This window comes from Punica granatum, chromosome 1 (assembly GCF_007655135.1).
Source record: "Punica granatum isolate Tunisia-2019 chromosome 1, ASM765513v2, whole genome shotgun sequence".
Taxonomy (NCBI): Eukaryota; Viridiplantae; Streptophyta; class Magnoliopsida; order Myrtales; family Lythraceae; genus Punica; species Punica granatum.
Window position 1 is genome coordinate 49,111,017 of NC_045127.1, and position 26,778 is coordinate 49,137,794.

Here is a 26,778-nt window from a genome sequence, read left to right on the forward strand (position 1 = left end):
AAGGAAATTCAAACCGTCCTTACACTGAATTAGTTACAACTTTTTAATATTAGTGAACATATTGAAAAAAATTTCTTATGTCGGTGGACATATTTTTTTTCGATTACAATAGAAGGCTCATGGTTTAGTATAAGAAAATTTAAATAAAGGGATACAGGTAGTCCCACTAATGAGAATCAAATCTCTCGCCTGGTAGATTACCAGACGAGAATGTTAGTCACTGCGCTGCACCATTTTTTTACCCCTCTTATATAAAGCCGAGTTGCGGTGGACTTGTCTCCCTGACTCGACTGTCTGTCGCTGTTCCGAAAATCCTGAAACAGAGAAAGGCAGACAGAGAGGCGAAACCTGGAATGGCGTCTCATTGTCATCTTCCTCTGCTCGCCTCCTCTTGATGAGCTGTTGCTCTGCTCTGTTTCTTTGCTGTTGCAAAGACATATTAGTGTCTCCCCTTCTTCAGGCTTCGACCTTCGATATCACAATGTCTTCTGAATTCTTCACTCCTGGGACGGAGGCAGAGCTCCAGTTTAACTTCGACGACCCTTTCTTCCCCTTCGGCGGCTCGACCTCCACCATCGATGAGCTTCTCCGAGCAATCACACCGGACGGCGACAACCATGAAGCCAATAGTTTCGAATCGCAGCTCGATAGCCGCGGCCTCGACCTTTGCCAAGCGAACCAATCGCAGCCCCTTCTGGCGAATGCAGCAAGCTTTTCGCTGCCGTCGGAGGGGTCCCTGCAGAGTTTAGCTGGCGGTGGGTTCGATCAGTGTCTTCCTCACAGTTACAGCGGGGAGAGCCTGCCGGACAGGTACTTCCTGCAGAGGAGCCGCAGCAGCGGATGCTTCGGGGAGACACCGAGGCCTGCGTCGGTGCAGAGCGGTCCCTTCAATGGCTTCCCGAACTCCCCCGACTTCCAGAGACAGGGAACGGGCTGCTCCTCCCCGGAGAGCTTAAGCTCCCTGCTCGGCGGGTCCATGAGGCGGGTCTGCAGCACCGGCGATCTGCAGGTCAGTTAATTAAGCTTTCTTTCTCCAATCAGGAGAGGAAAAATAAAAAATAAAAAAGAGGATCTTTTTCGATATTTAACTTACCCTTCTTTCGTCCATTTCGGAAAATCTCAGAGCCCTGAGGCCATGGAGGAAGCGAGCTTCAAGGTGAGCCGTTACAGCGCAGAAGAGAGGAAGGAGAGGATACTCAAGTACAGAGCAAAGCGCAGCCAGAGGAACTTCAACAAGACGATTAAGGTAGAACTGAACACTGATTATAAGTGATTCTCTCTTATTGTCCCCCTCAAGCATATTGATTGATTACTAATGATGGATGAACGATTGAATACAATACAAGCAGTATGCATGCCGGAAGACTCTGGCGGACAACAGGCCACGCATTCGGGGCAGGTTCGCCCGCAACGACGAGACCGGCGACCCTCCCAACAAGGCTGCCTCCACCACGACCACGACCACGGACGACGACGACGACGACTTCTTCTGGGTATGGACTCTTTCATCTCTGCCCTTCATGTTAAAAGGCGCGGCTAAGAATAATCACCTATCAGAACTATCCTGGTTAATTTCCTTACGTCGGAATAACAGAGAACCTTTGATGAAATCAATGAGGTATCGTCCACACACTGCACGTTGCAAGTTTTAACGTGGATTCGTATATCAGTACTCTAATTAAATAGATCAATATCTCAACCATGGAATTTCTTCGACTCTCATTTTGCAGAATGGTTTGCACGAAGAGGACTACAAAGCGGCATGCGGAGGAGGACCATCCATGACCAATTACGGTCAAGCTCAGTTTCAATTCTATGGCTATTAACCGACTCGAGGAAGCTTTTGTGGGTCGGCCCAGTGAATGGCATCTATTGAATTTATAAAACTGTGGACTCTAATAGATGCCATTCACTGTGTGTTTATGCCCGGTCGAGTCGCGAGACGTTATTACCTTTGGCAAATAAGAGGGCTCGGACGTTTCGTTAGGATAAGTTGGTAGAGTAGGACTCATAGGAATCGGTAGTGGTCGGTCAGATTGCTTCGGCATTTCGAATCTTCGAGGACGAATAGCTTCCCGTGCTCTTCTTATTTCTATTTTCTTCAAGCATGTAAGGAACTTGAAAGTGCATTTGTACATAGATCACTCAATGGTGTAACGATTAGAAATAATAATTTATATTTCAAATCTTTGACCTTGGGACCAAGAGATATGGAGAGCACTCTTTATTATTTCATGGAGATGTCTATTTTCATGTCAGCCCAGCGTTGTTCATGATTACGTGATTGACTTCCACTGCTATATTCCAGAAAGCTCCACCTTTCCTGTGGTGATTAATTTTTGAGTAAATTAACAAACCATTTCCCAATTCCATTATTAAGAGCTGTGTTTTCCTTTTTTTCTTCTTTTCATTCTAGTAGTCTCTTTTATAGGAAAAGAAATCTCTTATTTTGGATCTCTACATTTCTCTCTCAAGTCATCACTACCCTTAATCAGGTTTATAGTGTTTTCCACTTTGAGATATTTACCGCTTATAAAATACATAATCTAATCTAATGATACTCATAAGTTCTTTCTCCATTAGCACTTTACCTGCAGATTCGAGAAGGAATTTTTCGATGAATGTGAAGAATAGATTGTGCTTTCTAGAAAAAAATATGGATGAACAATTCTTCAATAACTTACTTTTTAAAAAATAATTTTTTTATAAAAAATAATATAAGACATTACTCTCACAATTTTCGATAATCGAGTATTAAATGTTATTCTCCTTTTTAATAAGTGCGTTTTTTGGAGACTCGAACTTGTATTCTCCTCCTTACGGGCTTAAAGTTACTTATTATTCATTTAACACTGGTTAAAAATTATTTGAAAATATTGATAACGAGATTATTAATTTACAAAAATCTCAAAATGTAAAATATTGAAGAGAGATGTTTGTACTATTTTGTGAATTTAGTGAATCCTCAAATTAGTCAATAATTTTTTTTGACTATTATATGTTAATAGGAAACCATATATCATTTGAATAAAATGCTATTAATGTGAAGCAGGGATGGTTTGCTTTTCGTTTAATACACTGCTATGAGAATGTTCCTGGTCTATCGCCTTGATGTACACTTTCATAGCCGATAACCCGATGTCCCAATCTGGTTTCTACCACTGCTTTAGATCCGAGTCTTGTGAAAGTAGAAAATTCACGTTGGGATGTTAATGTCATACGAGCAACATGGAAAGTTAATCTATACAGACATGATCAATCTCAAGATTCTTTTTATTTTTCTTATCAGGAGAAAAGAAAAAAAATATATTAATAAGATGTCATTCGGTCTGATTCTAACAGGAAAAAAAATTGAATTTTTATTCTAAAATTTTGGAAAAAGATATTCTAACTATTTAAGATTTAGATATCCGATGCAGAAAAAATCAAGAGAATATATCCATCTATCTTCTTAACAGAGAAGAGCTAATACATACCGGAATGGAGCTATTAGAGGATAGTTTAGAAATATTATTCGGATATGTTTTCCAATTTTAAGTTAATTAAGAATATTTGTGTAATCTTTCATGATATGGTCTGTCGTACTTCCGTTACTATTATATATAGCTTTATCGATGAAGATCACTAGTATGTATATGTGTATATATATATATATATATAAATAAACTAACTCGTTAAGAAATTGATGTTATATCATATCTCAAGAAATTTTTTATTTTAAGTTGGACATTGACAAATTAAGTGTATATCAGATAACTGATTCTGTCTACCTACCATTCAATAGTGAACGAAAACATCTCATGTGACATTCTTTGATTGTTTCTTTCATCGTATTGCCCCTTTCCATTTCTTTATGGCATCATATATTTATTTTCTTTCAATTCTAGTTCTTTTCATCTTATTTAAATGCAAAAGTCATTGATGGAGGCATTGAGCCATCAGTAGCCCCTAACAAATCTCGAAGTCCCTAGCCCCAAATCCTAACTTATTGCTATGGTTGTAATTGGGAAAATCGATCGCATAATCATTCAAATAATATACCATAAAGAGTTCACATTGAACTGCCTAATCTTTACAATGAAACTTGAAAATAGTTCCCTTCCCCTATATATTACACGTGCCAAAGCCAAATAGGACTTGAATTTGGTATTTGTTATACAAAAAAGAATTCCAATCTCTTCAATGTTGTAAGAGATCCACCTACTTAATCTTCACAAAAAAAAAAAGGACTAAATCTTGGCTAATATCAACACCACCAAATTCATGCATTTTTACAAAAAAGAACCACAATATCTAGCTAAGATCATAAAGTTCAGATTTGCCTATAAATACATAAAAGTATGAAGAATTCCATCATTCCTTCACTGTGGAGGAGACCCGTCATTGAGGTTAAGACATATGGCAAACCTTGTAGTAGTTTCATGACTAGTAACTTGAATTGTTTCTAGTGAGACTGAATGCAGGTACAAAGGCCCTTGGCTAGTTGGAGAGCACATTGGGTGGCCTGAATGCAGGGTGGTTCACATCACTTTGTCCTCGTAGCAATCCCATAGTTGGAGTTACTCCATAGCCAAACCTCCACTGCATTTGGAGTTATTTCAAATCAGTATACTCATCGAGCAATCAGTATACTCATCCACCAATACATATGGTTGCCCTGCTACAAACATATAAATACATATCCTAGATGGAACACTTCCAACTTGAGAAGACAACACTGATCTTGATGGAACATTTGCAAGTTGAGAAGGCAACACTGAACTTGAAGCAACTGTCATCTACAAAATATGATATTTCCATGCTCAATAACCACGATTGCTCCGTCTTATTGACAAAATATATAAGATTGTAGGTACCCGTGAAGTTGCACTTGGCATTTGAGGTGCCAATACTAGAACCGTGGCATTTGTCTCCTATATTGTGTTTTGTTTCACAATTAGCATTAAAAAACATAAGAAAAGAAAACTAAGATTTTTTTAGATCTTTCAACATGTACATTAATTGGGGCAGAATTTTGTGTCCGATGAATTTCATCTCCTTGGACAATTGGTTCAACTCTTGAACTGGCTCCATCATCTTGCGTAATTCTTGTAGGCTCCACATGGATTGTCCTTGAGGATTTTTTTGGCTCTTTAGTTTGAATTTTCCTTAGGTGCTATAGGACCCTTGCAAGTCCTAATGTTATGTCCACCTTCTTGACACTTGGAACATACTACTTCAGCTAATTTTCTCTTCAACTTGTGTGGATCTGTTGGTACCTCTGGTCCTTCTTTTCCTTTGCTTCTTTGGTCGCCCTGGTAGTCTCTTTAACTTTGGAGACTGGACATGATTCATGGCTATTTTTTCCCAATATTCCTCACCAGCAGTAAAATTGATAAAAAAAATTTATACAATTTCTCATGTGTAGCCTTTGAATACCATTCATGCACAAAATCTTCAACCTTCAAGTTATTGAAACCAATGCAAGCAACAACATGCATACAAGGAGTTCCGCAAAGGTCTCACTCCCTGCGAGAACAAGTACGCATCTATAGATTCACAACATATTAGGAATTTGGTGGGCAAGTTACCTTAAATCTTGCCATATCAGGATCACCAGCCTAATGTGGAGTCCAAGCTACAGCCCTTTGCTTCATCATATCCAACTTAGATTGAATTATGGGACCAATCGGACCTCTATAGTTTGCCAATTGTATCTTGCTCCTTGACATCTTTCTCATGATGTAGATCCTAATCCCTTCAACCAAGGTGATGATAGGCTTACTCCTCAATTTCAAGATCTCAAAGTTGAATTGCTCTCAGACATTACTTGTCAGTGAGTGATTCTTTGGATATGGATCAAATGCAGACCTTGTCTATCTTGAAACCGGTATATCTGTTAGTCACTCCCATCCAACTGGGCTGAGTATCTTGAACTGATCCATCTTCATTTGAAACTGCTGCACAGTTATAGCTCTTGCACAAGCCTACTAAGCATCACTTAACTGCTTACTTCTCGTGAATTTGTTGTTGGAGTTTGCCCAAATATGCCTAACACAGTTCCTATGTAGTGCTCCTTGACAAACCTCATCCAATACAACATCTAGGCCCAATAATGCCAAATTTATTGGATTATAGATGAGTTATGATAAATAAACAAGTAAACAATCACATAACTTCGTAATATACATACCTTTTACCATTTCCAATTTTCTTTGTTTTCTATATTAACTATTGCATATGCTATTACATAAAACGTATTATTTTTATCCTGTGTAACCGCTGATAAAAGTTTCCCCCCATAATAACATTTAGGGAAGCATCCATCTAGGTCAATAAGTAGTCTACAAGCCTTAAGAAATCCTGACTTCCAAGCCTCCAGACAGATATACATTCTCTTAAATTCATGTGAAATAGGGTCTACATCCAGTACTACAGTTGATCCTAGATTACTTTTTAGAAATTCATTCCAGTACTCTCTTAGCTTAGCATATTGTTCATTCTCTAAACCTTCACATGTCTTACGAGCAATGGCTAAGGCCCTATACATCATAACATCCCCCGCTCTCACTTTATATGTCTGCATGATGTAGTCATAAGCTTCTTGTCCACTCATCTCTGGTTGACATCTGACCCTTGGCGCTAACTTACTTGCGACCTACTAACCTGTAGCCAATCTATTCTTCAACCATCTATAACGTGTATGCTCATGGACCAAAGTCTTCACTTGAAATGACTTTGTAATCTTGTTCAATGAGTATAATATCACCCACTCATAGGCTTTCTCCACACATTTTGCCATTACCCTATCCCCCTCATTTTTTTTGAATCTAACCTACCTTTCCTTGCTAATGTTATATTCCCTATCTGCATTTCTGAACACTTCTAGAATGGAAAATTCCATCCCAAGACTTATTACAACATCTTCAAATTTAGCTTCTTGGTGGAATTTTGGGAACTTCACACCCTATGTTGAGTAGTCATATTCTTCATTCACATTACCATAAGGAGACTCTAGCTTATCACTGTGATAACCATCAGAGGAGTCTAGATCCTTTACCTCAACATTTTCCTCTGACTGTGCAAAAACCTCTCTCTTTCTTCAGTTCTTTGCTTGAACCTGATTTTGGTGTTCTTCATTTTTTCTTTTAGGTCTATGCTTTTCTTGTATGTGGGGCTCTTTATTGTTATATCTAGACCTTCCATCTTCACCATAATGCAAATCATGATATGCACCTTCATCGACCTACAGTCCAAACCCTCCAACTTATGCTTCTACATGGTGCATCTCATAATCTTCCAAGCCTGGCTAAGTTGATTCATCAAAGTCAACATCACCATCCCAATTAAAATGCAAATTAAGCCTTATCTTATAGTCACTCTCCTCACCACCTGTGCATTCTTCATCATTCCATCCCTACTCTTCATCACTACTTTCTTGCTCACATTGCTCTGTTACATCTCTTGCTTGTTACGCATCTATTCCTTGTTCTGCACCTTTTGCTTTGCCATATCTATTGCTTTTGCTTGTTGTGCTTCTCTTGCTTCTCTTTGTTCCTTTCTATTCTTGCCAATAACCCCATAGCCTCCTTATCACTATCTCTTGAGGATTATCTATTGGGTGCTCATAATAGAGATGCACCTCAGTATATCCATGAAAATCATCATTCATGATTCTAGTATCATTATCGGTGTTTAACAGTTGTAGTCCATATTCTTCCATTCTCAAATCAAGCATGGTATACCAACAAGCCATTGGTTTTCTTATAAATGATCACTCAACGTATTCCTAATGACCATAGAGGATAATGTATCAATATCTACATGTTCACATACATTTATCTCACCACCAACATACCATAGTGGGTTCTGAACAAACCTTACCCCATGACAAATCAAATCCACAGACTCTCAAGCTATACTACAGCAGTCTCAACAAGTAGAAATCATATTTCGCACACTGTCCAAAAAGAAAAAAAGATAATCAAGAGATGGAATAGTATAGTAGTGCACCTCTCGCTTGATTACCAAGAGGTCTCAGGTTCGATACCCAGTGGGACTACTCGTACCCCTTTATTAGATATTTATGATTTCTATTTCAATGCATTAAGCTCATCGACCTCCCTTGTAACCGAAAAAAAAAAAAGAAAAAAAAAGATAACTTTATACTGTTCTGGACCATAACGAAGCAAATGGACTCAAGTAAAGGACCACATTATACATGCAAACAAGGGGGCAAGTAAGGGACCACAAAATCAACAATGTAAGTAGTAAATACCCTTATCTACCTTTCAGCTTTCGAAGCCACAAGCAGAGCAACAGCCTCACGATCGCGCACACCGGCCCCTCTAACCCGATCTTCTTCGCAAACCCTAAATCATACTAATTTAATACAGACAAATCGGCAATTCCTCTCTTCTACTACTTTTCCACCCGCCACTTTATATAGAGAGACAAAATTTTTTCCCACCTCTGTCGGAAAAGTGAGGGAAATGTGTTGTGGGAAATGATTTTTTTATGCCAAAAAGAAATGGGGAATAAAAAAATAATAATCAAAAAATGTCAGATGTTTCCTTCCACTATTGGACGGTAAGTAGATGGAAGAGGTCGTTTGATGTACACTTGATCTGTCAAGGTCCAATTTGATGTAAAAAATTTCTTGATGTGTGATTTGATGTAACATCAATATCTTGAAGGGCAAATTGTTAGTTTATATATAAATATGTACATATAGTTGTGTGCTAGAACTCGGCAAATCACCCATCTCAAGTTTCTCTCTAAATATACGTTAGCTGATAATTAAGAATGAAGATGGCCGAGAAGAGCACCCACTGGGATCACTTGAGGGCCCATCCCAAGCTGCTAGCCACCATCCCTTGCGACTATATCCACGACCTCGCTTCCAGGCCAGTCCAGCTTCACTTGTTCGCTTACCACGACAGTGACAACACCGACTCATCATCAGGCAACCGAGGGTCATCGTCATTCGATCTACACGCACCTCACTTCAGGACTCTAGCCGCTGATCTCGCCTATGACGTGGTAACATGGCAGCACCACTTCCCGCTGTCTGTCAGCGGCCTCATCTGCCTTGAGTTTTTCAACCGCATAAAGATCTGCAACCCTAGCACCGGGCAGCGCACCATCGTTCCAGGCACTGGGGTGGAAGTAGGGCGTAACGCCTGTGCATTCGCTTTTCACGCTTCAACCTCATTGCCAATAAGCACATGGTCCTCAACTCATTCATGAATCACAAGTCCCATGTAGTAGAGAACTGCGTCTTCACTAGGGGCGACAGTGACTGGAGGATACGAGGCGTTCCGGCTCCTTCAGCTCGCAAGAGAGCTGATAGAGACAAAATCTACCTTAATTTGCAGAGATCTTGCCGAGGTATGGCCAGCTTTCACTTGCAAGTTCTGTCCATGCCAGGGAAGTTCTGGTGTTTGTTTGGACTGTGAACTCGGACTACTTCTGCCTGTTGTACAATGCAAGGAGCAAAGCCTTCACCAGGAGGGCTAAACTTCAGGTTCCACTTCCATGCTCTCCTGGCTATCCTCTGTATTGTCCCATGGTTGATCAGCTGTCCATCACGGATCATAAAGAGAAGAACTCGCAGGCATTGGAGGGCTTTGTTTCTAGCTAGTAGATGAATTAATTGGACTTGAAAGAACATCTTGCAGAAATACCTTATCTTATGATTGATTAATTAAGTTCATAGACTTGGTATTATTTTTTCTTAGTTATTATATTTTCTACTGTGACTTTTCACATTTTTAAGTGTTCATGTCCATTAGTAGCTACCTTCAGGCTTCAGCAATGGTCTCCGGCTTAATCTTCAGGATTTACGAACTAATTTCAGAGCCAGTGGACCATGAGCCAAAATTCTTCCTCATATGACAATTCCCAGTGATTCTCGACCACGCATTGTCTGTCCTATTACCAAGTACATGTATTATCAAAAACCATTAGTTCCAATATGAACGTGGACCTATGCGCGATTAATAAACTTTTTCCGGTCCGTGAATAATTGAGTACCTTCCAGAAAGATATATCTTGTTACTACAGCCCACTTGTTACTGTATAAGTCATTGCAATGGGCAAAAACCGATTCCTCCTCGCTCGTTCTATACCTAGCTTGATAATGTCTTGTTCTGTTTTCTTTTTTACCATCGTTTGGTCATTTTACTCATAACTAAGTCCATATATGTGGCAAAAGCACAAACGTCGCACGTGCTAGCTTAGCACAAAAAGACTTCGAGCACTTATTAGTCGCATGCTACTAAGACACTACCTTTTATGGAATTCCAGGAAACGCCTTTACGGGCAAAACACACGACCCTATAGTATTAGTTCAACGCTACCAAACGGGGCATGCAAAGTGCTAGCTATATCATCTTGCTCATCCTTTGGGTACTGTAAGCGTCGTCGACATCCCTAGCTCTAGGCGGTGATTTCGGATCTCGTTTTCCCGGTCCTAAAGATAGGCCGACCAATGTGAGGAAGGAGGAAGCTGGGTCATCCACGCTGAGTAGATTCTCTTGGGGCTTCGAATTTTCCGCTTTCATATGTCCGTAGAGAAGTTGCGTCTCCTCTACCATGTCGCATGAGAGCCCAATAACATGAAGTTTACTGTCCCTTTTACAGCATTAAAATTCCATAGCTACTTACCAAATCATAGGGGTCTCGTCTGCCATATTTTTCACACTTGCCGTAGACTATAGTTCTAGAGGGGCAGCCATCTAGAAGTTAGAGAGTCTACTATTTTCTTTTCTCTCTCTCTCTCTCTCTCTCTCTTTTTTGGGTGAATAGGGGCTGAAGTCCCAAAAAAAATAAAAAAGACTACTTTTTTTTTTATAATGAAAATTGTGGACAACAGTGATAACAACATTGCCGCCTCTTACTACTCAATGTTTGGACTCTCGTGTTCAATTGTGAACATATCAGACGAACTGAACAACCAGCGCAAGCACTGGCCCCATCAGCGTAGCACTACTAGGGGCCTAGTATAGTTCACAGAAGTCGGAGATGATCCCAAGCCCAAGCCAAAGAGCCCACCCTATCATATGTCCCTAGGGGGATTTGAACTCGAGACCTGAGGGTCTCCAAACCAGGTGGGAGTGAGTTTGGAACTATTAAGCCATCACCCCTGATGGTAAATAAGACTACTTAAGATTGAATAAAATTTGTTGAAGAGTCTACCGATTTAACTGCAGAGTGAATGTAATGCTGTTCAGCTCGATCATCAGACATCGGGGGCATCATAAACAATCGGTGTTGTTATGTTTTTCTTTTTCTTTTTTTGAATATTAAGGGGCCGAAGCCCAGATTGTTGTTGATGAGGTCGGTTCATCAGATCGGGCCCAAGATCCCCAACAGGATAGGTCCGTTTAGGAGGGATTGTCCGCCTTAGGCATGACCCGCACAGTTTTTACCTCGGAGGAGGCTATGATGGGTACCAACTTCAATCCCACATTGGAAAGGAGCACGGGTTTTGAGCTCTTTATAAGGACCAAGAACACCTCCTTCTCGGAAAGACACCTTTTGGACGGCAAAATCGTACGGACAACACCTCTTTGACGGGCCTTGTCATTTCTGGAATCTTGGGCCCGATCTGGTGAGCCGACCTCATCAGTTAGGAAGCTTGTTGATATCATTATACTATAAGTGAATCGTTTTGCTCTAACAACTATTAGATTATATTCTCTAAAGAATTTTTATATTTTCTTAGATATGCCTGCCGGTACTACTAAATTGCATAATATGAATAAATATAATTTATGTAACTCTTAATCTTTAATTATACAGGTCGGATTACAGATTAATTTCGGCTATTATGAAACTCAGTTTATAAGAAATGGAGAAAAACTTATTGGATAAGAGGAAATGTATAATGTGTAGAGATATATTTTTCCTCCTCTCCCCTTTTATCAAATAAAAATTGCGCAAGATTTTTTTTTATTTTTTTAAGCAATTAATATTGTGAATTAAATATATTATTATGAATTTTCCAAGAAAATATATTAAGATTAAAATTATAATCCCAAGTTATTTTCGTATTTTAAAGCGAAATTATGCTATCTAACATAGATATCTTAGGACAATAAAATAATTTGAAATTATATTATTTGAAAATGATGAACAATTTTTATGTAATATATATGGATTAAAATTATAATCCTCATTACCTGATTGATTTCGGCCGTTGTGAAATCTGGGTTAGTTTATAAGAAAAGGAAATAGGACTCAATAGCTTGTTTGGATTACGGATTATAGTGGATTAATAGATGATATAAAAACTGCCCGTAATCTTATATAATCCTTATATAATTCATTTCTCCATAATCTGCTTTAATCCTTAACCTCAAACAACCACTAGAGATTGGAGAAGAGACGGACGCGGACAGAGCGGATAGTGTGTAATGCCCGTAAGATTTGCCCTCATCTATGCTTGTATCAAGTACATTATATATATACATAAAGAAAGGTATAATATATATAAAGGTGAATTGCCCAAACAAGCACAACTTTTACACTTTTTTTTAGTACGAACTTTGAAAATAGCATAGAAAAACACGATCTTTCAGTTTAGTCGCGAATATAGCACGATGTCAAATTTTCAGTCAAATATAATGGTCACTGTTGACGTGCACTTAACAGTACCACGGAGCACAACATTATTGACGAGTGATCCCCACATGAAATAATTCTCCAAATAAACAAGAATTAAATAAAGATATAACAGAGGAAAGGGAATTGAGTCGGCAATAGCCACACCACCCCCTAATTGGGATTGGGGATTCTCCGAAATTGAAGGGGCCTTTTCAACTATTGTAGGGCCCCAATTGCGACCACTATCCCCCAATCAGTGTCGCTGGTCGAATGGTGGTCGCAATCGGGAACTCCACTGCCATTATCGAAGGAACCTCATATCATTTGGGGCTCCTTCGACTCCCGTGGTGGAGGCTCCGATTGCAATCACCATCCTCCAATCGGGGTCGTCGGCCACCTCTGTTTTGTTCGGCGACCCCGATTGAGAGGGGTGGTGACTATAATTAGGACCCTTATCGTCGGAATCGAAAAATCCCTAATTTCAAGGCTACTTCGATTCCAGTAATGAGGGGTCCAATTACGGCCACCACGACCCCATTGAGAGGTGGTGGGCACCATCGCCAGCCTTGTCTCCCTTTCTACTGTTCTTTCTTTTTTTAAAAAAAAATATTTTTAATAAATAAAATCGTATGGGGTTCACTTGTCCAATAATGTTGTGCTATGTGGTATTGTTAAGTTCACGTCAGTCGTTACCATTACATGTCACGGAAAATCTGATGCCATGCTAGATTCACTACTAAATCTGAACTTTGTGCACTTCTGTGTTATTTTCTAAAAGCCTGCCAAAATTAAAAAAATTAGTGAAGGTTATGCTTTTTTCATTTCTTTAATTTATCTTAATTAATAATAATGATGCTAATGTCGCATCATGGGAGGATATATAGTTATATACGATCGTTAGTGAGGTCACTTGACCCCACTTGATTTTCCATTAATTAAAGAATGGTGTTAACAGTGGCAAGAATAAATTATAATATATAAAAGTGGAGGCATATAGATCAGAAATGCATAAAAACAAAATCACAAACTCGCAATTTCATGTTATATTGACCTTTCGATTGAAGTTCAATGAATTTACATTATGTGCTTGGTCATATTCGATGTATTTTAGTTATGTATCTATATCATTTGCTAATAATATATAATTAAATTTCTAGAAAAATTAAAATTTTTCTCGAAAATTGAAAAGAACTCATAGATATATGTGAAATTGTTCAAATTCAATGTGTCATATGTCTATAAATACAAGCAAATTGGGTCCTCACTCATGAAATTGCTTCCTCTAACCATCGAGCTAACCTATTGAATTTATATTGCAAGATTATTGATATTTGCATTGCTATAAGGCTAGATGCCATTCGCACTCATAGTTTCTATTATTTATTAGGTCCACTTACTAAAATATGTAGCTTTAACATTTTTTTTATTACTTTTCATCCCACAAAAATTCATGAAAGTTACCGTGCAAAGCGCGGATATAGACTAATTTTCTTAATTTGGCTATACTTTTTTATGTATCATAAATAAGTAAGGTGAAAGCTCAAATTTTGACCCCAGCTCTTCTCTCATCTTCTCAGAAACATACGGAAACATACGGAAACAAGTATAAATTTGGGGGTCAACACTCAATTTATATCTCTCTTTAATCCCCTCGGCACTTTTGTTTACTAGGAAGTGAAAAATAATAATAAAAATCTTTGAAACCTTTTCTGATTTCAAATCTCACTCGTTCTTATATTATACAAAGATAGTCAAAGCTGATCCCATTATGGGACTAGCGGGCCAGCGGGGGATGTAAATCCTCTGTTCCAATTCCCCGTCAAATCTGCAGTCCACTTCACAGGAGATGACAAGTGTCCTCATAAAATATCAATGGCATACATTTCCTTTAAAGTATACGGACACATGCATAAGATTCATCGTTCTTTCCTTGTTTTTATTCTTTTCTCTAGGAAAAAAACAAATTAAAGACTTATTCAAAAAAAACATTTTAAAATATAGAAAAAATAACAAATTTAAATTTACAAGTTTATTAAAAAACGATACAACACTAACATAAAATTTCTTAGAAAATAAATAATAATAATAATAATAATAATAATAATAATAAAGACAATTCAAAAATCTATAAAAAAATCACAAATAGCATTTAAAAAGTTCGTAAGAGTAACAAATTAAAATCTAAAAAGTTGTAAAAAAATAACACAACACTGATATAAAGTTTCACAGAAAAAGTAAAAAAAATCAATGACTAAATATTAATCAGAAATTTATAAAAGATTTATAAAAGTAACATATTAAAATCTGGAAAAATTTAAAATTAAAATTAAAAATAAAATATACTAAATAATTTTTGCATAGGAACATATTATATATGGAGACCAAAGAGAACGCATTGGAAGAGGCAAGAGCATTGAGAAGGATGGACCTGGGATCTAGGGATCTAGGATGTGAATTATAAATATTAAAAAAGAAAATGCAAATTTAGATGACCAATGGCTTGTTTCCCTTTGATGATAAATTCAGATATTCGAATACAAATTTATATTGATTTTGCAATATTAGATTTCTTTTTGTTGAAGAATTTCAGTTATGTGACGCCGTTAAATGTCCATAAAGTTTTCTGTCATAGTGCTGATTTTATTTTATTTTTTTGCATTTTTATTGTTTTCATTTCAGCCTTTTATCTCAATATTCAATCCTATTTTAATTTTTTAATTCTCTTTTTAGTTTTATTTTTCCATTGTCTGAATTTTATTTCTTCTTTTGGTTGTTCTTGTATTTTTTTTTTTGGTTTTTATGAAATTTTTTGCTTAAGTTTAAATTTTATTTTGATTTATTTTGAATTTCCTAACATTTCTAGAGCAGAGGTAATTTTTCAGAGTTTTATAATAATAATAATTTTTTTGGTTTCTGCTCTTTATTTTTGTGTTTTAGATTGCATTTAAATTTTTTGAATTCTCATTGAATTTATATTTTATTGACTATGTTTTGAATTCTATGTTGCTATTTATTTATTCATTTAGTCTCTGTTTTTATTTGTTCTAATATTTTTATTATTTTTATCATATTTTATTTCTCTTTTGTTTTGATATTTAATATGTTAATTTTATGATTTTTATAAATTTTCTGAATATTTTTTTAAATTTTTCATGAAATTTTATTATTAGTATTGTATTATTTTTAGGATTTTTTTAGATTTTAATTTGTTATTTTTCTGAATTTTTTTATTTATTTTTATGAATAATTATTTAATTTGTTATTTCATGGAGAAAAATAAAAAAACAAAAAGAAGAGGGAATGATGAATCCTATGTGTGCGCTCGTATACTTTAAGGGAAAATAGATGCCATTGATATATGAAGAGTACGCGAGTCATCTCTTAGTGAAGGGGATAGGCGATGGAGACAAAAAAATAGGGATGTAGGATTTGCATCTTGAGTGGGGAAATATTCCACACTCGCAAATTAATTTCTATTTTTAATATTTTTTTCTTTTTAAAATTTTCTTTTCTCATGTGCTTTTAAATCCAACTAGGTAATTTGGTTGACACATCGGGCCAAATTATATTATAGTCAGATTAGTTATTTCAAGAGAAAAAAATATATTTTCTCAACTTTTATCTAGAAAAATCAAAAGAAATTTCACATAAAAATGCTGATATGCTATTAGGATATAAGCAATATTTTAGGTTGCGAATGACAGAGAGCTTGGTTTTAAATCGTGAATTAGTTTCTATTACTTAGTTATTGATTGTGATGTGATGTGATTCGGGGTGGGTTGGGCTGGAGAGGGGAGAAACATATATGGGCATGCTTGTAATTTTTATCAGTATATATCATGGGCATCCATTGTGACAGAGAGGTTCGTTTGATTTTGGAGGTTGTCTTTCCTCTTGTTACTGATTTGCTGCAATTCGATTGCAGGGTCCAGGTAGGAGGCCGGGGTTCGGCCATGGAGGTGGCGGCTATGGTACTGCCTTAGCTAGCTCGGATCTTGCTTAAGCTGTCGATCGAGGTTTATCTTTTATATAATGAGTAAGACTGTTGGTTGGACGATCTTTTTCTTACTATACCGAAGAGTTAAGAGAGCTCTGTACCGTAGATTTCATTTTGTTTGTTAAAGGCCAAATTGAATATCCTTTTTTCTAATTCGAGGTTAACTCATCCGATCCGAATAGTCGTGTTTCTCTTCCATTCATGTCATGTGATTCTCTGTTTTTGCAATCACAAAATAAATACGGTGGACATCAACTTTCTATGTATGAAAACTCGAAAACCTTCATACTCCGTTTGGTTTCGCAATCGAATTTTAAAATTTTAACTCTAACTTTAACTTTACTGACTACACAATAAAAATTATCTCTTCAAAATAAAAAAGGTGGGGTCTGTATATAAATTCACATACACCTTTATTATACTCAATTCAATTTTTAATATTAAATTCTCTCAACTATTCGTTACTTTTTCACACTTTTTTCTCATAATTCAACAAAACAATCATTATAACCCAATTAAAATCAAAATTCAACTATAAAACCAAACACACTATTAAACTTGGTTCAGTGACAGTTCAATGTGAAGTACAATGAGGGAGAGAATCAACTTTGTATTCCTTTTTCACAAGTGGCTTCTGCAAAAGCATGTTTCTAACTCCAAATCGTAGATTGGGAGCCTATTCACACGTTATCGGTTTCTCAGTGCCCTGGTTTGGCAGCAGATCACACGGCCTTGGAGCCATGCTGCCTGTAATCCCAGTGACATCAGTGCAGTTCCACTGGAGTTTCTTTGACTTTTCTGTCAGCCTGATAGTCACGTTCGATATGCAAATCCCGGCGAATGTGTCCATAGGACCCCCCTTGAGTCTCCCTGCCATCATCGCGTTCTCGGCAACCATGTCACAGTAATTGATGTCCTGGATCACTGGAATAGCATTAGGGTCATAGGTGTTGTCGGGGTGGGACAGGTAATTGCCGGTCATCCAGAAAACCAACTTCATCGTTTAATTCCTCGCACATAGGTGTCCTTCACGTATCCACCTCTGATAACAGCAATCTTGATCCTGACCCCAGACTCCGAGTCGATCACCAGGATGTCTTCTGCCCGAACATCCTAACTGCACTCATGGGGGAAATGCAAGTGAGAAAAGGGAATGCGTGTATTCGGGGAAGCTTCTTTCAATTCATTATACTGACAATGACCTTAACTTCTCTGTCAACTTCCCAAGCGGTACGTATCTATTACGATGATATGATATCAACGAGGTTGGTACCGAAGATCAAACTAGCAAATCTTCCACCTTTGGTGTCCCTTCCCCGGCCATAGGATTGCAGTGGATCGATGACAGGCCATTCACTCACTTCCTGAATCCAATTCCCAGTGAAAATTATGGAAAATGATGTGACATTCAAGCCTTACTTCCCCAAAGGAACCATACTCGCATGCTTTGATCTTTTCCAATATAATACAAGTATAGAATTCAATGAGCATTTACTCAAGACCTCCCATCCCAACTGGGGGCCGAATAAGAGAAAAAGTCAACCTTCCAAAACGTCCTTGACTATATATACTTCGTTCCTGCTCCCGGCGCGCCATGTACCCAAGATACTTTTGGTCTCGAAGTCACCCTTACACATCATACACCGGGAGCACATAGTACGCCGGCCTACTGCAACTAGACCAAATGCTCCCACCTCGAGAAGATAAATAAATATTCTTTCTTTTATCTTCACGGGGTCGCCTTCTGCGAAGTTTTCTCGGCACGCCCAAACAGGTTTTCCGGCTTTTATTAATTTCCCCGAGAAAATTCAGATAAATTGAATTTGAAGTTCGATTCGATGATGACCGGCTGACTGGCTGGCTGGCTGGCTGGCTCCTCCTCATCAAGGTCTCCTCCGTCCACTTATATTTCTCTCCTTGCAGATCTCGGCTTGGTTCATTTTCCCCCTAAGCAAAAAGCTTACAGCTCTTGATCGGAGCCTCTGTCCTCTCCGGCCATGGCGTCTCAGGCGCACCTCGACAAGATGCAGCTCCGCCAGAACTACCGCAACCTCTGGCACACCGATCTGATGCACGCCATCCAGGCCGATACTCCATGTAATGCTCACCTCCCTCGCACGCTGAGTTGTAAATGTGTATTTACTCTTATCGAGTCCTCTTTCTGACGGTAGTCCAATCTTCTGATTGTCTTTTGTCTGTGGCTGTAGATTGCTGCTTCGCGTTCTGGTGGTACGCACTCTGAACTCCTGGCTTCGTGATGATCCGTAATCGAATTTGTGCTCCTTAGATTTGGTGTATTTAGCTCTGTTTCATGCTGATTCTGGTGATTGATGATCAATTCGATATATTGGTAATGTTCAAGTGGCGAGATCAGTGGCTTGATGACTTGGCCTGACTGGGTTGACTCCGATGACTTTGCCCGCCCAGCTCAATTTCACGTCTGATCGTGATCATTGTTACTCTGTATCTCGCCTGCTGTATGCAATTGTTGCTGTTGACTATACAGGGGAACCTGCATTGCCTTCGACTGATTTTTCGTCAATTTGAACCCATCGCTATAATTTGTTCTTTCCAGCGGGATCATGAACAAAATTTCATCTGCTCTACTGTCAGTGTCGATCTTACAACTCTAGAATTGATTGCTGTTGTTAAAAAGTTTGTTAGGTTTTAGTTAGCGAGGCGTATAAGGTTTAGTGGGGAAAAACTTAATTCAATGAGTAGCTTTCTTAGAGCAATTCCTTTTTCTATTGTCGGGTTTAGTTTAATTTAGTTTTTTTTTTAAATCTCATTTCGTCGCACTGCTTGTAGCATTGCATGCTTTATTATATTTGAATCAAAACTTGAGTGCCGATGGTTGTATCTTTCTGATGTAAATTGACTGTTAATTAGAATTTTAATATATTCTAATTAAGTTGTTCCATTGTAGTGGCCCATGCGTCTCGTACTTGCTCCGTAAAAGAGCCCTGTACAATGATATGTCAAGGTAACTCGCACAGTCACACTTATTTTCTCATGTATATTTGCTATTCACATGCTCCGCTAGTCTAAATATTATGTTCTGTTGTTTTGTTAGGTATGTGTGCTGTGCTGGTTACATGCCTTGTAGTGGCAGATGTGGAGAAAGTAAATGCCCGGAGTTCTGTCTTTGCACTGAGGTATGGAATTCTTGATTTTTTTATTGATGCTGATTGCTGATACATTTGCTTCTCACGAACCCATTACTTTTGAAGCCTTATAAACTTTTGATATCAATCACCAATCAAAATCACGATGGGGAATGAGAGACAGATGTTAATTGCTCTAAATCTTGCCTACAAAGTAAAATGTGAATCTCATTCATTGACTTATGGAGAGTTTTCTTACATTTTGAATATCTATATGTGAAAGTGCCTATGGTTGTTAATAAGCTGATGAAGTGAACCTAATCTTGAAATTCGATCAAAACAGGAAAAAATTATAATCTTGAAAGCATGAACCGGCACTTCCTTGGTGACTAAATAACAATTAACAATGTAGTTGTGAGGATATATAGTTACTAGCTGCTAGCAATCATTATCTGTTGCGTGTCACGAGGAATATGTAGAATAAAGTTTATCTCGTGTTCTCTTCCAAAACAATTATTCCTTCAAATCAGTGAGATGTGATGAGACTTTGGAGAGTAAGTATAAGAAGGGGTGACATTTCAAGCAGCTGTTACTGGCTCATTTCCTGTTGTCATGAAATAACTTTGAAACCTCACATTCTGTCTGCATTGACAGGTTTTCCTCTGCTTTGGAAATTCAGTGGCCTCAACTCGCTTCTTGCTGCAAGATGAGTTCAACATTCAGACTACCAAGTGTGATAATTGTATCATCGTATGCTCTCTCTCTCTCTCTCTCTTCTTTGCATATATATGGTCATCATATACTTGTCACATAGTTAATTGTTGATTTGTGATATTCAGGGTTTCATGTTCTGCCTCCAACAAATTGCGTGCATCTTCTCTATAGTTGCAATGATAGTTGGCAGCGAAGAACTTTCAGAGGCTTCTCAGCTACTCAACTGTTTGGCTGATATGGTCTATTGCACGTAAGCCTCTCTTTCTGTATCTTATCCTTTACTATCATAAATTAAGTGAAGCAGGTTCTGATGCGCTGTAATCTTCTTTTGCAGGGTCTGTGCATGTATGCAGGTAAGCAACTGAACTACATTCAGATCGGTTACTTATTTACCAACTGTATAGTGCGGTTTAGGCAGTTTGGAGATTTTTTTTCCCCCTGAAATTTTTATGCGTAATCTGTTTTATTAATAATCTTTTCCTAATAAAATAAGGAATAATCATGGATAGGAGAATCAATGGCACTGATGGGTCTAACATCCTGGTGAAGAACCCCAAAAAGCCAATCTACTTCTTGAGAAAAGAGTTGTCCATTTCCAAACAAGTTGGCCTGTGTATGTGTATCATATCACAGCTTTCATCTATTTAGGTTGAGAGTTCATAATAATAGAGAGAAAGAGCAAAATCAACTGATGCCTTTTTTGTTTTATATAAATAGAAGATGCTTAATAAAAGGTTTTGGAGAACATTATCATATGATATTGAAGGTTCTTGGTGGGATCTGTTTTGAAAATTTTTCTTCAAAACCGGGTTTGAGTATAACTGCTGATTGCATGAATTAGACCCCCAATACCCGACTTTTGTACCTGTTGCGGTTTGAAAGACTGTTTTCCTGCTGGGTCCTGGGTAAATATGCCTATATGTAAACATGCTTTTAATCTGCGCTCGTATACAGACCCAGCACAAGATTGAGATGGACAAGCGCGACGGCATGTTTGGTGACAGGCCGATGTCAGTCCCACCAATGCAGCAGATGTCTCGCATTGACCAGCCTTTCCCTCCTCCAGTTGGCTACCCGCCTCAGCCCTCATATGGCTATCCTCCGCCGCCCCAGGCCCCAGGATATCCTCCACCTCCCCAGGCCCCAGGATATCCTCCAGCGGGCTACCCTCCTGCAGGCTACCCACCCCCAGGATATCCCAAGTGATAGCTTCCCTCTTCTCTACACACCGAGAATTCTATTTCTTCGTACATGGTCTATGGAGTACTATAATGCCAATTGTTGATGGTGGTCTTGTTCTTAAGCTGGTACTTGTGTAGTCAACTTATGTGCAGACAGGACAACGGAATGTAAACTGAGGTGTTAGTGTTTCTATCTTTCACATTTTTTGTATCTCACGTTTTGAAGCTACCCTCTTATGTGCGAACATGATATATCGGACGAAGAGCGAGTTCTAGTGTGTTGTTCCATATCGGATTTGTTCTGTTTCTCTTTGATTTTGCGGAGCATTCACTTCCTGTTTCCCTTAATAAAACGTTTACCTGGTTCGTGATTCTGTCTTGTATTCTAGAATTGTCACATTTTCATGCTTTTGATTCGTGAGTTTTTCTTTCTTGATCTCCCTATTATTTCTCGGTGCTTTGGATAATTGATTGAGATTGGTTGATTAAGAGCAGCCAATTCCAAGTTACAATGATTTACAGAAGGCTATTCATCAGCCTGATGATTGATCTCAGGACAAGGACTCGTAAGGTAGCCACGGGGAAGAGTAATAACGCCTATTCCGTTACTCGAAATGAGAACCATCCTTCTTGTCAGTAGTAAATATACATCCGAAGAAATGTAAAACCGAGAACAATGGAGCAAATGAAAGATCAACGCAAGCCTACCCACTTCTTAAAGGCTAATGCTGCTTCTCTCTTCTTGAGCTGAGCTTCTGTCTGGAACTTGGGAGCCTTGCCCTTATAAAGCGTCTTATGATACTTGAGAAACAGAGTCCGGTACTTGTATTTATCGACAAACATCTTCCCTTTTTCCATCATCTCCACGACCTCGTTTGCCCTCACAAAAAACCCGCCCCTCACGAATGTGTAGAGCACTGAGTCCAGCAGCTCCTGGTCGAACTCGATCGGGGTTGCACTAGACAGAGACTTCATCTCCCCCCACAGCTCCGTGACCTCGATGTATTTCCCTCCAATGGCAGCATAGGCTGTAACCATTGAATGGAAGGTCTGAGCATTCGGGACAAGCCCGAGGCTCCTCATCTTCTTTAGAGCCTTCTCCGCATCGTTCGTCAGCCTCTTCTTGCAGAAGAAGTGAATCACGTTGTTCCAGTCATGTACCTCACTTTCGATCTTCTGCCCATCCTTGATCTCCTCCAGCAGCTTTGACAAGGGTCCCGCTTCCCCGCTCTGAGCACATCCCTGAACCAGAAGGTCGAACTCCAGAGCACTGCCCATTCTTGGGATTTTGGCCTCTTTCATCTCCTTAAACAGACCCAGCGCCCCTCGGTTATCTTTATCAAGAACCCGTGCTCGTATTAAAGCCTCATAAGAGCTTGCATCTAGCTGGATTCCAGCTTTCTGAGCATCCCTCACGAGCGATTTTACATCAGAGGCTCGATTCTCTTTCAAGTAGGCTTTTAGCAGAGAGTTATACACCGAAGGACTTGCCCTGGCCCCGCAAAGACGCATCTCGTCAAGGATATCATGGGCTCGGTCCAACCACCCGAGTGAGATGCACGTATTAGTGACATGGACCAGTGCCGAATCATCGTTTGAAGCAGGGGAATCTTCCCTCTCCGCCTTAATGAGAAAATTTGTCAAGTCTTTGATATTACCCGCTTCCAGAAAGGCCTTAACCAATCTCACATACACTGTTTCGGTAGGCTGAAGAATCCCGCGCTCAGACCTCACTAGTTCTTCTCTCACCCGAAGTTTAGCTATCGACTCGGCGAGAACCTGCTTTGCTTCAGACTCCATCCTCATGAAATTTCGGTCTCTAGAGAATTCTTCATACGATATGATAGAACTATCATATGGAGGCACATTCTCCGAACGGTCTATTTTGCTATCAATCAAACTTTCACCTGAACCAGAAGGAGGAAGGCATTTAGTACCGCCTTTACCAATGGAATCAAACCGAAATATGGCAGTAGAGAGACTGTTCTTTGCTTCTTTTGCTCTCCGAAGCATCTCCAGCACCATGTCACAGGCTGAGTTCAGATCCCCCAACTTCAAGTGGCATGAAAGCAAGCAATTATGAAACTGGCAGAACTGAGCATCTGGGAGGTCCGGAGCTTCTTCAATGTACCTTCGTAGCTTCCTGAGCTCTTCCCTACGTCCGTTCCTCTCATACACGTGAGCCATTGCAACATACAAGTTCGTGTCAGCTCTAATTCCTAACCGAGGAATAAACTCTAGGAGTTCCTCTGCCTTCCTCGAGCTCCCGAACAAGAGGCAACCCACCAGAGCGAGGTTGAAGGCAGTGGAGTTGGGCTTCATAGCAATCAGCGGTGCATTGCTCTTCTTTCGTGGATCCACCCGATTATCCTTAAACAATTGCCCAATCTCGAGGACCAGCTCAGCTGCTAGATAAGCCCCGGTGCCGGTCCTCGACATGTGGGCCAAGACTGCAGACCAACAGGAAACGCTGGGATACAGCTCCATCTCCACCAGCCTCCTCAGGACGGTCGAGGCAAAAACAGGGGACCCGCATTTTGCGAGCCCGAGCGAGAGATAAATCAGGATCTCCTTATCGAACAGAGTCTGTTTGCCTTGTTCGAATGCGAGTTCCACCAACTCATATGATTTCTCCAGCCAGTGAAGGTCCAGGCTCTCTGTGGATCCCGCCAAGAGCCAGTTCACCACCGATTTCCGAGGGAACCCTTCCATCATCTGCAAATGCCTCTCATACAGGGCCCAGGCGTCGCTGTACCTCCGCTCGTCGACCGCAGTCTCCAGCTCGACGCTGAGCTTAGCGGGGTCCCTCGCCTGGACCAAGATCGTGTGGGAAGCCGTGGAGAATAACATCCCCGAGCTTCGAGAGAACACATTGAAATCCTCCCCATTGACATAGGAACAGCACCCGGAAAGCTCAATCAGAGGTTTCTGTATTCTGTAACACTGCAGTCGGAGTCTCGCAACCTTACTGAGCAGCAGACAGGTGACAAGGCTGTCTTTCTTGGCGGGAAGCCCAAGCTTTCTCACACAAAGCATCTCATCAGATCAAACACAAGCGAAGAGGTAGGTGCTATAGAAACCCAACTCAGATTTCCAATGGCCAATGAGCATCTTAGTCCGATTCCCACAACCTTTGCTACTGCGAAGATTCTATCTCTCCCCCTCCAACGCCCGATATGTGTTCGACCAAATGCCGCACTTAACGCCTGTCGGGTCGACAGGGAAACACCCTTCGGCAGGTCCTCGGCCACTGCAGGAAGCATATTGTATTACAGGGATCCTTAGGGTGAGTTGGGCCAGGGAAGGCATTCTTGTGGGCCTCGGCCCAGACTCAGCTTGGTGTTGGGGCAGAGGCCTATTGGGCCTTCCTTGTTTGATCGTTTGATGGATTGGGTCTCTTTGTGCATTCTGTTCGTCGTCCCATCCTGCGCGGGGGAAACGTCATCCGTAGAGTGATTCCATTCTATTGATTCCGCTTTCGTTCGTACCAAACATGACCTAAGTTACTAACAAAAGTGTTGACTGAGTGGTAAGCAGCTCACCCCCGTAAGAAATAGAACACAAGTTCGAATCCCGGAAAGTGCACTTGTTGGGAGGGAGAATAACCTTTAATACTCGATCTCCCGACTGGATTAGTCAAATCCCATTGGGCTTCTGGATATCAGGGTACAAAAAAAAAAAAAAAAAACGTGACCTAAGTTCGCATTCATGGCTAGCTTAGCCGGTCTCACATTTCACTTCCATGCCGCTTTCAGTTCATCGGGCCACCTTTTCTCGCGTCTTGCACATATGTTCTCCCCAGCGGCATATTTCTCTTGTTTCTACTACATTAGTTGCATGTATAATACGTGCGTCATAGAATAAGTGAATGACACTTGCACATATTCTTTTGATTAAAAGAAAAGGACTAAATAATTTACTTATAATTCAAGTAAATAGATTACGTAAAAAGAAAGAAATTCACTTGAAATCACGTAACTTACCTATAATACTATAAATAAATTTACTTGAAGCGGTGAAGGTGCCATGAATCAACCTTTTAACTCATTGTACTATCATTCCTCCAAAAAACAAAAACAAAAACTCGTTGTATTATAGACTAAGGGTGTGTTTAATAACTCAAATTAAGTACTAAACTTAATCATTTAGCACTTAAGGTGTGTTTAATAACTCAAATTAAGTGTTGCACTTAATCATTCAACACTTAATTGAGTTTAGCTTATTTGATAACACCAAAAAAAATTTACCTAACTTAATGATTCAGTCAAAAAAGTGCTTAATGATTAAATAAATGAAAACCTACTTAATTATTCAGTCATTTTGAGCTAATTCGCTCAGTTGGGTGGCCATCGTCTGTTCATTACGGAGGAACCCCTACACTTTTAAAGTTTTGCAAATCAGTCCACTGCTTAGCAGCAGACTTGAAAGACAGATAGGGAGGAGGCAACTGAGCCCCCCTGCCGTCCTTGATTCCCGGCGATTGGGCCATCGACGTCGGGAATTTTCTTTGGATCTCCTCCCTAGTGGGGGGCAAGATCTCAGCGGTGATGACCCTGATCCCGGCCATCACCGCCCCGTTAGGATTGTCGGTGACCTACGATGTCGCCGGCGACCTCCCTTCCCCAGATCTCGATCTGCTCTCTTTTTTTTTTTTTTTTTTTTTTTTTAATTTTCTATTTTTATTATTTTAAGAAATGATAAAAATAAAATAATAATAAAGATAGGCGTCAAAAGTGAAAAGAAAAAAAATAGTGAGTTGGCATGTGAGTACTGCGCCAAAAACGCTGGACTTTCAAAACTTAATAAACAATTTTTTTCTTAATCAATTAAGCACTTATTTGATTAAATGTTTAAAATTTTAGCACTTCATTTTTAGCACTTAAAATTAAATCCAAACAAATATAACCTAAATCGTCTGATTAAAAACTGATCACCCAATAATTTTCTCCTTTAGACAACCGACCCATCGGTGTATTGATTGATAATAAATATTTCGGAAGAGATTGCGCACAATAGTCAAACACAGTTTATCTGCAGAGGACGACCAGTAAGATGTCCAAACTGGCTCATCTAGAAGGATTAGTTGGAACCTTAATTCTGCCTCATCGATATATATTATTTGTGCGTATATATATATATATATATGTGCAAACACAAGCATTCAATCAATCTGATAGGGAAAGACGCAACCCAA

General features: G+C 39.3%; 3 protein-coding genes and 1 pseudogene across 4 annotated transcripts; 2 read left to right on the forward strand and 2 right to left on the reverse strand.

The window, feature by feature from the left end:
• Positions 1–286: 286 nt before the first annotated feature.
• LOC116197204 (zinc finger protein CONSTANS-LIKE 1-like) lies at positions 287–2,193 on the forward strand. Its single transcript, XM_031527259.1, has 4 exons — positions 287–1,009; positions 1,124–1,246; positions 1,350–1,493; positions 1,731–2,193. Exons 1-4 carry the CDS (start codon positions 395–397, stop codon positions 1,824–1,826), a joined length of 978 nt encoding a protein of 325 aa, XP_031383119.1. The 5' UTR covers positions 287–394; the 3' UTR covers positions 1,827–2,193.
• A 15,068-nt stretch (positions 2,194–17,261) lies between these two features.
• On the reverse strand, positions 17,262–17,909 carry LOC116207214 (annotated as a pseudogene).
• Positions 17,910–18,205: 296 nt separating this feature from the next.
• On the forward strand, positions 18,206–21,958 carry LOC116195507. Of its 2 annotated transcripts, XM_031524755.1 has the most exons (9): positions 18,206–18,359; positions 18,509–18,682; positions 18,793–18,814; positions 19,512–19,568; positions 19,659–19,740; positions 20,344–20,439; positions 20,529–20,653; positions 20,738–20,756; positions 21,358–21,958. In XM_031524755.1, the coding sequence occupies exons 2-9, from the start codon at positions 18,583–18,585 to the stop codon at positions 21,607–21,609; spliced, it is 753 nt and encodes a 250-aa protein (XP_031380615.1). In that variant the 5' UTR covers positions 18,206–18,359; positions 18,509–18,582; the 3' UTR covers positions 21,610–21,958. The 2 variants fall into 2 exon arrangements, with proteins under 2 accessions (XP_031380615.1, XP_031380606.1); XM_031524746.1 differs by lacking the exon at positions 18,206–18,359 and having other exon boundaries at positions 18,374–18,682.
• Positions 21,959–22,166: 208 nt separating this feature from the next.
• Positions 22,167–24,835, reverse strand: LOC116195498 (pentatricopeptide repeat-containing protein At1g03100, mitochondrial). Its single transcript, XM_031524733.1, has one exon. The coding sequence runs from the start codon at positions 24,618–24,620 to the stop codon at positions 22,278–22,280; it is 2,343 nt and encodes a 780-aa protein (XP_031380593.1). The 5' UTR covers positions 24,621–24,835; the 3' UTR covers positions 22,167–22,277.
• Positions 24,836–26,778: the final 1,943 nt, after the last annotated feature.